Raw genomic sequence first — 15,344 nt, forward strand, 5'->3', positions numbered from 1 at the left:
TTTAGCTCCATTCTCCTCTCCAGACAAAAATTTAGGGTCCATTTGGTTCCTGTAATTGCGACAGGAGGTCAAAAGCAACAGAAAGAGTTGTAGCACCACAGCATGAATTTTGCCCCCCTTCCATATCCTTGTGGGGAGAAAAAAGACTTAATGCAACTCAGTCACATGACATCTAAACCCAGGACCCACCTTGGATTTCAGATGAGAAAAATCTTTCTGCATGTCTATGCTGCTACATGACAAAGAGAAAGAAGGAAATACAAACTACAGTCCTGTATTAGCAAGAATAACTCTATTATCACTGTACATGTTTACGTATGTATATATTTTTGCCACATAGAGTATACATTCAGTTCTCCCAGATTAAACAGGCATCTATAAAAATAGGCTATGTCTTTCCTCTAGAATTTCCATCACCAGAACCACATGAATTTGTTAACTACTGTACACGAAGGCAATGCTCAGTTCATGTTATGTTCAACTGCAAAGTCTTACCTTAGCAAGATAATGTCTCCAAAAGAAAAAATGGAGAAGGGAAAATACAAGTGCAGACTAGAGTGTGAGCTGTGTATTGACTGCACACAGCTCCCTAGCAAGGCCATCCTGGGGAAACGAACATCATGCGTGGGTGATTCTGCCGTTGCTGTGGAAGAAGGAAATGCAGCACTTAACCTTCCACTCCACAAACTTGGGTGACTTCAGCAGAGATGGGATTGTGGAAGGATGTGCACAGCAACTGCAGCAGGATGGGAAGCAGCAGCAAGAATGCTGATCTCAGCAATGCTACTGAGCATTCAGTGTGGGCACAGTTTGGTCAAAAAAGTGTACACAAATTAAAAAAAAACAAACTGTATCAAAGTAAAAAAGCAAAAATATAAATCAAGTAATGCAGCATTTTTTAGGGCAGTTACAATGAACTAAAAAACTTTAATGAGCCCAGCTGATTTTAACAGTCCACGAAGCTTGTGTGTCATGTTCTCAGAACCAATAAATGGAACATTCGTATATCAGTCTGGTCTTTCCAATTGCGACAAAACATTGATCCTTGCTGTCTGAATGTTGAAGTGACTGGCAGGAAAGGGCGAATCAAAGTACGTCAGGAATTGTTTAAACCAATGACCCAAGAGTGGGTGGAACAATTTGAACCATTAAAACAAACATTAAAGAAAGTTTGGTCTAAAAATACAGTTTAAGAGTGCCAGAAAACCCCCCAGCAAGGGTAGTTCTCTCAGCTGGACTGACTGGAGTAGTAGTAGTATTCTGGTTGGTAAGAACTAGAAGGGTGTTAATGTTCTGGGAGATTAAAACACACCTGTATATTTTAATAAAGGTGGTGTTTTCTTTTAACTCTAGCTACTTAAGTTAGGAATCTGAGTAATTCTTGCACTATCTAGAACCTCTACTTGCAGGCATGGACAGATGTTAAATAAGAGCTCTCACAGTGTTCAGCAGCTTCTGAGCCTGCAGTGCAATTATTGTTAATAATCAGGCATGTAAGACTATATGAACAACACCCAGTACAACAGACCTACAAAGGCTAGGAAATACAGAATTGAGGCTGAAACTTGCAATTAGGCACAACATGTTCATGAACTGTGAGATCACTTAATAGTTACAGACACTCATCACAGTGCCTGGTCGTGAAAGAAAGAGCTGATTGTGGTTCTGTCTTGGCTCTGGATTTCCTTACTTCTGTGGATGCAAATCGGTATGAAATGAGAATTTGTTAACATTCACTTTTCTTGTTTCCCCATTCTTTGATAAGGGGGCAAAAACAGGGGGAAATAAATGTTTGATGGGATCCTAAGTTCCCACAGTACAAATACTGTCTATAGTAATAACAAGGGAGTTTGGAATAAAACAGTAATAAGCATTTCCATTTTGTGTAACAGATTTAACATATATTCACAACATACCATTACACCCACAGTGTAATCTGTGACTGCATTAAATGCAACAGGACTGCACAATGACATGCCTCAATTATTTTTTGGACAATAGATACAGCCAATATCTGGATTCAGGGGTTTTTTTGGGTTGAAAAGATGCCAGTTCAAACCTTGGACCAACAGCCTATGAGTTTGGGTTTTTTTAAAATGCTATGATAGAGATGCGAGAATGCATCTAGAAATTAATAAGGATTTTTTTATCTGCACATCGGTACTTTAAAATACCTCCAAGGTCAACATTTTATTAAATTATTTTCAATCTAAAGAAAGTGCTGTAAATAATGCAAACTCCTGAAAAATAGGAGTTTCTACAGAAAATACAGACAAACACAGACCTAGCCCCAGTGGATGCTAGTATGCTTCTCTTGGATTTAACAGAGCAAGTAAGTCAAATCTAGAGCTTTAGCCCCTACAGAGTGTTACTGATGAAGACAAGGACATGAGTTATTTGAGTAAGTAATCTTCACCCATACCAGCCACATCATTTCACAACAGGCTCTGCAGGTGCAGAGTTGGAAAGATCTCCATTGCTTGCTTTACCAGATTCTTCTACAAAGACAAAAAAAAAAAAAAAAACATGGATCATGTTTAACACTATTTGAAACAAAACCCCTCAAATTCTAGCGTATATATATGTACGATGCTGATGTCCACAGGAACACCTTATGTACTATTTCACAGTGAGCATATCCAACCTGATCTCACAGCACAAGACCTTTGAAGAAATTCCTATCTGGGGTGAAAGGTTCTTCAATCAGCAGTACTTGTCTAAAAATTACATATACAATGCTCACACATTTTTCAGAGTCCAAGTCCAAAGATCATGGTAGAGGGCATAGATATTATTACCATGTTGAAAACTCTCCACCCTGGTATACATTTCCAGTTTTTCTCCCTGCAAAATACATTGCCTGGGGAACTGAACCAGTATCATAACAGAGAATATTTAACCTAAAATATAATTAGTTGATGTTCTCCAGAATGGTCTCCTACAAACTCCAGAGCAGCATGTCTATTCTTCCCACAATTCTTGGAGTTCTTTGAATTTGTTTATTTTTTTTTCTTGCACTGAATATTTATCTGAGCAACTTCACTGAATATGATCAAATATAAATTAATGCTAAAAGAATTTTTGTTTACAAACTGTTTTTCTAGTGCAGAAGAAAACTAATCTTTTTCTCCAGTGATTATAATCTCACAGGTCACTCGTGCCTTTGTCAGAAGTACAGTGGAGAATTATTTACCAATTCAATTTTAAAATACTACTGTTCCCTGAGTTTCTAAGTAACTTGTGACCAAACTTCATTTCTGTATCTTAATCCTTAGGAGCATTCTCATTTCTTTGGAAAGAATTTTCCCAAGAGAATCTTTCAGAATTCATGAGGGAGAATATACAACCAGGAATAGAAATGCAAAATACCAGTGTTACCTAGTCAAGAGACCACACCACAAATTAAGATCTTATCATTTGAATATAGAATTCAATGGGAGAACAAGCATATCAAACATCTAAATATCTATAGTAACTGCATCATCTGCTATGTAAGTTGAAAGCCAGCCAGTACAAAAGGTGAAAACCACCACCTAAGGCTGTCATTGTCAACATTGGTAACTGAAGAGGTAAGGATGCTGAAGTTACTGAATTTAATATTACTGCAAGTATGCAATTCTCCCTGTACCAGGCTTTACAGCCCATTTTTTTGTCAGCTGGGTCTTCTGTGGTGGCGTTTTTTTTTTTTTTCCCCACACTCCAGAAGCCCAGCTTGGAATTCACATATTCCAAAGAAGGACTTCTTGAGCTGTTCTTGCTGAGTCTAAATCACCCATGACCACATAAACCTCTCTCATTAACCTATGAGCAAGAAAGCAGATATTAAAAAAAAACTCTATTAAGGCACACAATCTCATTAGCCAAAATGATCTATATATAGGATTCACTCACCTTCTTTTTCTTTCTTTTCCTGGCTTTCTTCTGCTGCAGTTTTATCTGCTCTGAAAAAAATTCTTGCACTACTTAGCGAGAAATAGAGGAGTTCAAATTCCTAAGGGAAAAGATAAAGAGGAGCATCAGTGTATCACAAATATGTAGACAAATATCAATGGGATTTTTCATTAGTATCTTAGGCTCCTAGATTTCGGTATCTAAATCACTTAAATGCTCTTGAAAATCTTCCTCCTTTCATTCCTTATTCACACACATTTTACAAAGCAAACGTCAAATTACATTAAAGGGCAACCTAAGCAAAGCAGCATCACTGCAATACATCTGTCACTGATCTACTGAGGCTGAAAATGAGGTTTGTAACAGCAGTGAGAACAGAGCAACTTGCCCATGGAAACTCATGCAACCAATAGTTTAAACAACCACAAGCCTGTATGAACAAGGCTCAGCGATGTGTTTTTTTAACAGAGGACCAAACAGTGCACACTCCTGGGAACCATGAGGGCATACAGGGCTTTATCTATTCCAACAAGACATTACAGAATGTAATCATGGGTTGTAAAAATAGCCATTGACAGATTTGTCCCATAGGCTTCTCCAATCAAGAGAGAGAAAGCACCACACCATAGATGAAACCTGAGCTGCTGTGCTCAAAAATTCAAATGCACCTTTCCTCTATTTGATAGGTAATGCATCATTCATTATGCATCATGCAGCTCAGAATTAACACACAGCTCTGAGGGTTCACAGTGTTAATCCTTGTGTGCAATCCTTGTTATAAGAAGTTTAACCAAAAGATATTTTCTCCTATTTAAGCATTTATGGTTTAGTTGCATTAGCCTTCAAATTCCATGGGACAAAGAATTCCAATGAAACAGGTCTTCAAATATCACAAAAACCAATGGCATCCCCTCCAGGTCATACACCAAGTCTTTATGCTCTTTCTGCACTGTTGCTGTAGTCAGTGTTCAGGATTTTGCTCTCAATGTGTTCCATTAGAACAGTTACATGATTTGTAATGAGTAAGTGCTGAACTCAATACAGAACAGAAATTGTTACCAGAACACGTAACCAGGCTCGTGCTGTACCTGTAAACAAACTTCCAGTCGCTTGTGGGTAAGGTTCATAGTCTGTAGTAGTTTTTCATCTTGATTAGTGGACTGTACGTTCTGTTGCTTAGCTACTGCTCTTATTTCCTTCACATACTTCTCTCTAACAGACTGGAACCAGTGCAGAGAATCAAACTCCTGGTACTGATCCAAAAGCTTCAGAATGTAAGCCACACCTAGTCATTAACAAACCATGTATTGAAGTCAACATGCAATTAGCAAAACATTTTGTGAATGTCTTCAGTGGATGAACCTAAGTTAATATTTCCATGCAAATATAATTTAAATTGCTATTAACTTACAATTCATCTATCAGGAAAAATCACAATAAAGAACAAGCTTAAATTTTTTTAAAACCTCACTTCTCCAAATACTTGCATTCCTTCTCATCTGGATGAGAACCACAAGCTTGGAAAGAAATTTGGAAACACCAATGTGTTAAAACTGTCTGCTCCCATACACACCTATTCCATGGTTAGGAAATTCTGACCACAACCATAACCCTCAAATCCCTTGTGCTGAAGCAAAGAGAAATCCAAATAAATTATGGAATTTTTAATTATGGGAACAAAGTATAAACAAAACTTTTCTTGCAAATGTCCATTATGTTGGCTTACCCAAAGGTTAGTGAGAATGCTGAAACTTACCCATGGCAAACCCATCATCAGTGAAAGCTGCTCCACTTTTGTTCTTCTTATTCAACTTCTCCTTGCAACTGATTGAATGCTCCACAAAATTGAGGGTCTGAAAGAATGAAAGGCTGTCTTGGAATCACAAAGAAACTCACAAATGTCACAAAGCACTGTCATACATGCTACTACAGTCTAATACAGAACATTTAAACACAGCCTTGATCTGACAAGACCTTTTTGAAGCAAGCCCTGGTGCAATGCAGACACTCACCAGGGGGGGAACAATGATGTAGAAGTTCCGCAAGTGCATGTTCTTCGTGCTGCGGAACTCGGGGGCAAACACATCCACCAGCATTTTGAAGTACTCTGTTCCCTCTGCAAAGTTCCGGGTCAGGTCACTCAGCACAGAGTCCAGCTGCCTGCAAGGGATGAGCAATGAGTTACCTAGTTCTGCTGAAAATCCCTTTGCTTACCCACCTCTTGGAAAACAACCATCTCTTTGCCCTTTGCCAATGTCCACAATCCAGGATCTGGGAGAGTACCCTCCCTCTACAGCCCATTTGAATATTGGTTTTTGATTTCATTGCCTCAAAAAAAGGCCTGTGAATAGAACACTTGCATCTTTTTTACCTAAGACCCTGAAAATTTTAAAAGTAGAGCTCGGGCACACAGAGAGGAAAGCTTGTTAACTTTTGAACAAGGATTTCTTCACGAAATCAGGTTCTAGGTCTATTACTATCAATGCTACTTCACATTTTCAAAACAACTGCTTCTATTTGCTTTGCTTAGAAACAAATATTTTTGCATAAAGGCAGCAGAACTTTTAACACATACACACACAAACAACTAATAGCTGCATTTAGTAACATATAATGTCAATTTTCTCATCCCACCCCTGCTCCAGACCTCAAATGATGTTAGTGTACCTTGCTGCTTTTTGTGTTTCTTCTGAGAGACCTTCTTCTTTCACCAGCTCTTCAAAGTTAACAATATCTTCCAGGTCAGGAACAAACCTGAAAATTTACTGTTTGCTAGGATTATGCTCATTGAAGTATCTACCCTAATTTATAATTTACTTAATTTAACCTTCTGGGCTTGAACTACTTAGTTCAAGTTATGTCATATCTGTCATACATTCTCATCCAAGCATTATTAACCTCATTTCTAAACACAGACACATCATCAGTTGTACTTCTGTTTTTACTCCTCCCTCTAGCACTGGATACTCTTGGTAACTCTATGTTTCCTACTGTTTGCAAGAAAACGAACTATTCCTTATTAAGTAAAAGTTACTATGTTTTAATGACTTTTCATAAACACAGACAAAATCTGTACAGAAAAAGGTATGAAAGGAATGTGTTTTCCAAGTTCTTCAATGTTTGTATTATTTTTCCTTAACACATCCTTGAAATTATTTAACATCACAAGTTGCTGGCTTATGGACTAATATCTTACTAATGTGTACATTCTATTAACTCTTTTGCCACGTTTTTGCATGCTTTGATAGAAATTGTTTTATTTTTAGTGATTTATGTCCATGACTATACAGTGCTGAATCCCAGCACTGTCTTCAAGAATTACACTTAAATAAAAGCATATAAATGGAGCTTTTCAAAATTGATGGGGAATAGGTAAGGGTTTAGGGAATATCAGCAAGAATAGAGAGCAAGGGGAAGAGAAGGAGCTAAGAGAAAAATGAACTATTTGTAGAAATACCTAATGGCACTACTGCAGCAGTGAAGTCCACCAGATCTTATCATTCGTACATAACCCAAAGCGTTGCCTTTAAAAACAAGAAAAAACAAAGAAGCAATTTATAATTACTTAAACACACATACACTCTGCATAGCTCCTATAGGCTCTGAAATGTAAATTAAAGTTGCCATGTAGTTCTGGCACAGAACTTGGCTCTGAAAGCTAAGTTAAGAGAAGTTAAATTGAACCCTGCTATCAAAAGTCTATGTAAAGAAATAAAACAAAAATGCATCATCAAGCAAGGTTTTGTCCACTTCGGTACAAACTCTTTCCAGTGGGCACATTAAACAGTTGTAAGTTCAGATCAGTTCTGCACATTTACAGCATCAGTGGCTGAAAATATCATTGTCACATCATGCACCACTCAAGGAGGATACTTCAGCTGGATATAGGGCTCATTTTTGAAATACACGAAACTAAGCACTGATAGGTTTTTACTAGGAAATACACTCAACATGGGTAAAAGTCAGTTCCATAACAAAGAAAAGAACTAAAAAGGGAACAGGAATCTATGCAAGCTATAACTGTGTTTTAGATTAAGACATGTAAAGGCCATTTCTGTGTAAATAGGTGAGAGCACGTTCTTAGCATGGGATACAAGTGAACTATTTTCCATCTGAGTGCAAATAAATCTAGCTTTAGCCTCAGCTAAAAGGTCAGTTACTAGGTGATGAAGATCTCTTACATTTAATAACATTTATAAAACATTAGATAGCATTTCGTACCAATTTGACTTATGAGTTGTCTGAACTGGTCAAGATAGCTCTGGCCATCTGGAGTTATTCCAAGTTTTCTGATGCCACGGTTGAATTTATCTGCTCTTTCAAAGGGATACTAGAAAAAAAATTTTAAATTATTTGTAATAATTACCTACCGTTAGAAAAAAAGCTTTTCATCATATCAATAAAGTTCTATTCGAAATGTAGTTCTACGTCACATTTACAGCTTTTTTTTTATAAATTATAGACCTGCTTGTCTGTATTAGTTCCCAAGAGTCATTTTACTAAGTCACTTCTGCAAGTTGACAAGTTAAATAGTTTTACTTTGAAAAAGAAAGTATTCTTAAACAAATAAGCACTGGACATGTAAAGAAGCTAGCAGTCTAATTTACGAAATACATTGTCTCTCTCATTTTTAAGACAATCTTCTAGGATGGAAAACCTCATTCCCAAATCCTGACATACTAGAATGAGTGCTAGTATTTGGATTCCATTCAAGTAAGCTCATTATTCAAAACTGAAAACTATTATGCATGACTTGAACAGGAAGCAACCTTCAACAGACTACAACTCCATCAAATCATCCTTAAGCCACTGAAGAGAATGATTTTAGCCAACTCCAGATTTACACAGCAGACAGAATGAAACAAAGCCCTCCTGAATACAGACATTGGTAACACTGCATTTTGCCAGGAGAAAAGCTGTCCCTTTGTCTGGGGAAACACATTTGAATAATAGCTGGGTTATGGTTTGGTCACATGACAGTAGCACTTCTTTTAGAAAAATACTCTTGAGCCTTCAAAAACTACTATACCTTGTGATCACTTTGATCTTTGACTTCTCTGAAGAATCTGATGTCTTTGATAAGTCTGGATTTGATATGTTCATCATACATGAACTGGCTAAAAATGTAAAACTTTTTCCTCAAGAACTGGTAAGTGAAATTTACCTTGAAGGCAAGAAGAAAAAAAATGTCAAATCAAAAAAGTTAACAAAGTAAAACAAAGGCATCTAACACCCTGTTTTCACCACATGCCTGAGTAACTTCTAATGCAAGTTCTCAACTTACTTTAATTTCACTGTTTTAAAAGAATAAGAAAAAATGAATAAACATTCTCCTGGAAGGCCTACTCTCTTTCAGGAAAGGACCAAGGAACAAGGTCAGTATTTCAGTTGATCCCCTGCCCTACACAGCCATTAGTTTATCTGGAATACCCTGTAACTGCCCTTTTGAAACAATACAAAGATCAAGTGGAAACAGGCAGACACGATCAACTTCCTCAGTCTGTAGAATCTTCATAACCTCCTGACACAACTTTTTTACTTCCTCAAAAAGTTTTCTAAAGTACTTTCTTACCTCAATACTTCTCATGTCTGCCAAAACAACTTAACTCACCATCACAAGTGAGTAAATCTACATCACCAAAAAATAATGTTTGTAGCAGCATTTTTTGAGACAGTCCCCACAGTCCCACTCTCAGAAGAAAAGTGAAAGAAATCATCAAAACTTTTAGTAATTTCCACTTCTGAAATAATGACTTGAGAATGGGTTCAATATTTCAACAAATTCATTTTCTTTTTTTTTTTTCCTTATTTGATAGAGCCAGAAGAATAGATAAAAGGAAACAGCAACAAGGTAGAACTGAAGCAGCAGACTGAAAAGCACTGACCTGAAAACACCTTTGTCACTGTATCCAAATTTGAGAATTCCAATGACAAATTCCTGCTGTAGCAGACACAATGCACCTCTTTGTATTTACCTTGCAAAGAGGCAAATACCTTTGGCTGGTTAAAATGGCCACCTACACCTCAGACATCATTTAAAGCTTTGTAATAGGAACCCATTTTTCCAACAAGTGATCAGAGGTCTGCAGCTTTATTTTGCAAATTGAAAAGCTAGTATTTCTTAAGTATAACAATTACAAGAAGAACTTCAAAAATCAACATTGCATTTTTTCAAGATTTGCTTTAATAGAGAGATACTTTTGCTGCAGTTAAGTGTCAATAAGGAGAAAATCAGACCATACTGTCTAGAACAGTCCAACCGGCACATCTATTTCTCCTTTGATGTGGTTTTAGATTGCTTCCTTAACATATAGGTAACTGGAAGTGATAGCACTCAAAACATTGTGATTTGTGCCATATCCAAGAACTCATTTGTTTTATTAATTCATGGAGAACATTATTACTGCATTATTAAAACTGCATAACCAAATAAACTATTAGGAGATGCAAGGAGGAGGTTTTTGTGCACAATCACAAACAAATAACCCAACAGCAGCGGAGCAAAAGATACTCACTGTTGTGTTCATGATTCCTGTTCCGTGAGTTCGAATTGAGTTAGCGATGTGTCGGATATTGATGGTGTTCAAGTGTTTGTTATTACTTGTTTTTTCAATGAAGATCTGGGAGGCAGGGAGGGAAAATAAAGTTAAGTACTCAAAATTGGTTCTGTGATAAATTATTGATCAAAATAGCCCATATCCTGAGAGCAGCTGATAACTGGTGATTAGGGAAAGAACCAAGAAAATCCAGCATGGATACAATGAACTTTATTTAGTCAATTCTTCCAACTTCAACACAGCATTGATTCAACAATTCTAAGGCAGATGTTGCACTAAAGACTCCCATATCTGAGATTATAAGTGGTCTAAATTCTTTTGGCACCTGTTTGCACTTTTGACCCCATATATACCAGAGCAATGAGTTCCACTACTGAATTTTAAGCTATGAAAAAAGGTACTTATTTTCTTTCAGGAAGTTGCTCATTTTTGTAATGGGCACCTCATTCTCACACTGTGAGAAACCCCAAAGGTTTGTTCCCTGTCCATGTTCTCCATGTCATTCACCGCTTCATCTCTCCAATAAGCCATTTTCAGATACACATTTTTCAAGCTCAAAAATCATACCATACTTAGTATGTTCTTATAGAGCAGCCAATTATCCTTGCTGTCATCTGGCTTCCCTGGAAAATTGACATGCAGTGATCCTACTGGCAACACATTTTTAAAATATGCTACACAACATTCTCCAAAACCAAGCCATAGCATCCCCCAAGATGTTTTTCTCAAGCACCAATACCATTTTATAGCCTCTCACTATGCATGTTCAGCCTGGGTTTTTTTAATGCGTACTACACTCTGCATTTCACAATCCCTTCAAATTGGAGCCAAATGCCAGGAAAAGTATGGGATATACCTTACCTGATTATTCAGATTGTAGAGGTAGCGGGATACAAAAACATGAATATTTCTCATGATTTCCAAAACATCCAGACCCTGAAACAATATTATTTATTGAGAATTACTATGATAAGACTTCTCAAGACCTCCTGACACACCTAAACACTAAGGTGCAGAAATACTATTTATGCAGTTATTTGAAGGTATTTTAGAAAGCAGTGTCTTTCTTTGCAAAATTAAGAACCTCTTAATAATTTCTGTTTGGTGTCTGAAAGATAACATTTAGAGGAGAAAAAAGCAGCTCAGCCCATGTTTTAATATTTGCACTCCTGCCTGGCTTTTTCCAGCTTCCCCTGAAAGTAAGGAATTCTCCAGCCTATTCCACAAGGTGGAATTAAACAATAAAAAATTAAAAATTGAGATGTATCTGTTTTCACATTCTAAAATATAGAATCTTGCCTTAGAGATTTCTACAGACATATAGATGTCTACAGAGAAATAAGCAACTAGCTAATTATCAGTACTGTTGACCCAACCTGTAAAAAATACTGAAGTTTGCTATTTAACAGTATAAATTTTACAACTGTTTACACTATTTCCCCTAAGGAGTCCTTTAATTATCATTGTGCCTAGAGATGATGCTATTTAATTTATATACCCTATTTCCAGTTGTGCCAGGGATTTCGTCATGCTTTTGAGGCTGGGGGTTTTTGAAGTGTGAGGTGTCTTTGTTGTGAAGTAAAGTTCATACCAGAATCAATGTTATGAAACCAATTTGTTAAATTGTTTAGTTCTTTGTAACAATGTGCTGATCAAATATGGCCAAGAGAAAACCAAAGCTGGAAACAGAAACTGATCTACAGCACTTCTGTGCCAAAAAAACAGCTGAAGTTCTTAGTTCTATGCAGTCTTTCAACTTAGGAAGACACAGCCATTATGAACATTAGAAAAAAAGGGGCTGTGTTTCTAAGAGCCTTCACCAATGTGCTAACTTAAATGAGGGAAAGAAGCAAACTGTCAAAAATGTCCAAGATATTATAACTCCAGAAGGAAAGTCTCCAGAACTATGCAATATGTAGACCCTGTAACAGCGAATATCTTCACCACTAACTTGATGACTCCACAACTTTATTCTGAATGTCACCATGTTTAGCAGCTTTTAGGAGGCTCTAAATCACTCTCCTAGAATCTAATTCACAGGTGTCCCAAAGTCTTCCATCTCCAGCCTGTGAAATAATTTCTCTTGATGATCACTAAGCAAAAGCTAGCAATAAACCAGGGAGGAAGACCCATCATTCAAAGGTCATTCCAGACTTGTAACAGTTGTCTTGGCAGTTTGCCAAACTGCTGACACTGAATTTTCAAGAACACTGTCTCTGGCTTTGCATACTCAATTCATTTCATTACATTACATTAAAAAAATGAAAAATTCAAGTCCAACATAACATTAATGAATATCAGTGTGATCTCCAAAGGCAGATACAGATGCTGCCTCACAATTCAACCAGAAATTAAAGGTCACTTTTTCCAAACAGTTCTCTGCTCTTGGATACTTTCATTTCAGTGATTCAGTCCTATGACAGTGGAATGGTGGTTTAAATTCTATTCCTGCCCTGTGGGCACTGTACCTGCTCCAGAGTCTGGCTGGGAAGGTGAGCCTCAGTCATACTTAAACCATAGCGCTGGGTTGCCAAATTTCTCATCTCACTGTAGGTGGCCCAGTCGTGAAGTGCTACAGTTGTTAAGTTGTAGAAGGTCTTGTCCAAATAATGAGTTACATAAGCTGTGAACACGAAGGATGAACTAAAATAATGCTATCTATTTAGTTAGGAAAGTGTGTAAAGAAGTGAAAAGATATACAAAGCCAAAGTATATTAGATGAAAATAATAGAACCAAGCAAATGCATAACTCCTTACCTTTTATGTCAATGAACCGATTGAAAAAGCGTATTGGGTTCAGAAAGAAGAAGTGAGCCAGGTCCTTCATGCCAGCTCTGAAGGGATTTCTGTCATCTAGCTTCAGGTGAGTGTGAACTGATAAGCGCAGGTCCTTTTCTATTTCTTTACACAATTTGTCCAGCAAGTGCTATTCAAAAAGGTTAAAAAAACAAAAACAAAAGGAAAACCCACCAAAACACCAAACAAACACACAAACAAATAACACACACACAAAAAAAGTCATGTTCAGTGTCCACTTACAATGCTCTGTTAGAAGAATCAACATTTCTCTCCACAGATATGTGTAAGACTGATTAAACTAGTGAAGAAAGCTTTGCTTTGGTAAGGCCACACCAGTCAAAGTGAATAAATACTTGGGAATCAGAAAGATACTGATTTCCTGTGTTCTTGTTCTAGTACAAATAGCAAGAAAAAGCTACCCAGCTCAGAAAACATAAAGGTTTACCTACCTAATGTCATTTTTTACATGCTTAAAACTTCCACATGAAAGTTTAACACAACTCAAGTATTCTCACTCCTCATTTTAAGGGGAACTAAGCTTAGGGCTATCTATCTAAATAGTAAGAACAAATTCAGTGAGGAAGAGCCTTGCAATAAGAAATTTGGTCTGATTTTCTGAATAATATGTAATGTTTTGTCTTGAACTAGTGAAATAAAATGCATATTTCAAAGGTTACAAACTAAGACTTGGGAAATCCAAATTTGCATTTTCTTTGTCAAATCTCCTTCATAATTCTAGATAATAATTCACTCAAGAGGGCATCTGTATTTGCAGACCCTTCACTACTAAAAGCCATGCATGGAAACTAAGAACAGTAGCATTGATTTTAGGCATTCATCCAAACAGAAGCTAATCTGAAAAAAAGCACTCCTCTGTCTGCACAGTCAAATCTATAACTGAGGTTTTGTAAATTTACATAATTTAGAGTGCAGTATTTTCATGTTCCCAGCCAACACAGATACCATTAAACATGAGTCTTAAATAACCAAAATTGTCAGTCAAACCAAACACTTTCCTATTTATTAAAACACTTCACACTAAAGTTCTCTGTGCTATCTTTACAGATCATATCAGATTTGCTACAATAGATGCTAATCTGAGCTAAAGATATTTCAAGCACAGTGGTGTGTTTAATTCCCAACCACAAAAAATTACCTCATTGAGCACTTCCATGATTTCTTTGTCATAGCATTCCAGAAGCACCTCATAAGATTCCAAGTGTCTTGCATACATCATAGCAGGTTCACAGTCCCGTAGTGCACTAAACATATACTTATTAAAAAACACATATTATTAACAGACAGATATGTCACCAGCACCTCAAACAGAGTTCAAAGCTATCAAAAATCAGAACCACTAGTCTTCCCATTTTCATTAAAAACTGACTTCATAAACCCTACTGAAGTGTCCTGTACTTAATCTGAGGTATTATTTGCTACTGACTGGAAGATCCTAATTATTAGCTATTTCATCAGAAATTATTTGCACTTTATTCATTTCAGTACTATACAACCCTGGAACAGACATTTGATTTTTATCAGGATTATCACGCCAAAGCCTGATTCACATCTGCAGAAAGCACACATTACTTCAACATGAGGAGAAGAGATGAGGGGTGGAAAAAACTACAGAACAACTATCTAACACAGAACCCCTGAACACAGTGATAAATGCTTTAGAAATACGTAACCACAAAGAGGAACAAAGACTTTTACTGTTGAAGTCTAGCTGGTGTTCATTTCAAATTAGAATGAAGAGAGAAACAAAGAGACAGACACAGAGTCAACAATGGCAACCCGAGATTTTTTAAAGAAATCTAATAGATTTAGAACAAATATTGCTTTTATATCCTCCAGGATGAGAAGAAATGTCTGACTCAGTAGTAGTCACGGATTTGCTTTTTGAGCTCTTCATTTAAGAGCTTCAGTCTGAGGTTTATCATTTATTCATCTGAATCTGTCACAACAATTTTAACATTATTACTTACATGTAGTCTAGCAGAATCCACTGCATTTTCATAGACATCATCTAAATAGATTGGAAAGACAGCTCGATGCCAGTATAAGAAACAACAGTCACATTGTGCTCGAACTCTG

The 15,344-nt window shown here is 36.8% G+C and overlaps 1 protein-coding gene across 2 annotated transcripts in view; it reads right to left on the reverse strand.

Annotated features, from left to right (window-relative positions):
- Window positions 1-559: 559 nt before the first annotated feature.
- WASHC4 (WASH complex subunit 4) overlaps window positions 560-15,344 on the reverse strand; it is a 38,182-nt gene continuing 23,397 nt past the window's right edge. The window contains exons 19-34 of one of the 2 annotated variants that reach the window (XM_054271083.1): window positions 15,236-15,341; window positions 14,404-14,520; window positions 13,206-13,374; window positions 12,917-13,071; window positions 11,310-11,384; window positions 10,407-10,511; window positions 8,921-9,055; window positions 8,113-8,221; window positions 7,349-7,415; window positions 6,559-6,645; window positions 5,904-6,051; window positions 5,648-5,744; window positions 4,980-5,176; window positions 3,892-3,991; window positions 2,423-2,498; window positions 560-643 (exon numbers count right to left, since the gene is read on the reverse strand). In XM_054271083.1, the coding sequence (XP_054127058.1) occupies window positions 2,431-2,498; window positions 3,892-3,991; window positions 4,980-5,176; window positions 5,648-5,744; window positions 5,904-6,051; window positions 6,559-6,645; window positions 7,349-7,415; window positions 8,113-8,221; window positions 8,921-9,055; window positions 10,407-10,511; window positions 11,310-11,384; window positions 12,917-13,071; window positions 13,206-13,374; window positions 14,404-14,520; window positions 15,236-15,341 (1,735 nt within the window). In that variant the 3' untranslated portion in view covers window positions 560-643; window positions 2,423-2,430. Of the gene's footprint in view, window positions 644-1,243; window positions 2,499-3,891; window positions 3,992-4,979; window positions 5,177-5,647; window positions 5,745-5,903; window positions 6,052-6,558; window positions 6,646-7,348; window positions 7,416-8,112; window positions 8,222-8,920; window positions 9,056-10,406; window positions 10,512-11,309; window positions 11,385-12,916; window positions 13,072-13,205; window positions 13,375-14,403; window positions 14,521-15,235; window positions 15,342-15,344 lie in introns of those variants that run through there. The other variant, XM_054271074.1, reaches the window with a different exon arrangement.

This window comes from Melozone crissalis, unplaced genomic scaffold (genome assembly GCF_028551555.1).
Source record: "Melozone crissalis strain CALT ecotype California unplaced genomic scaffold, PUWL_Pcris_2 ptg000004l_1, whole genome shotgun sequence".
NCBI classification, from domain to species: Eukaryota; Metazoa; Chordata; class Aves; order Passeriformes; family Passerellidae; genus Melozone; species Melozone crissalis.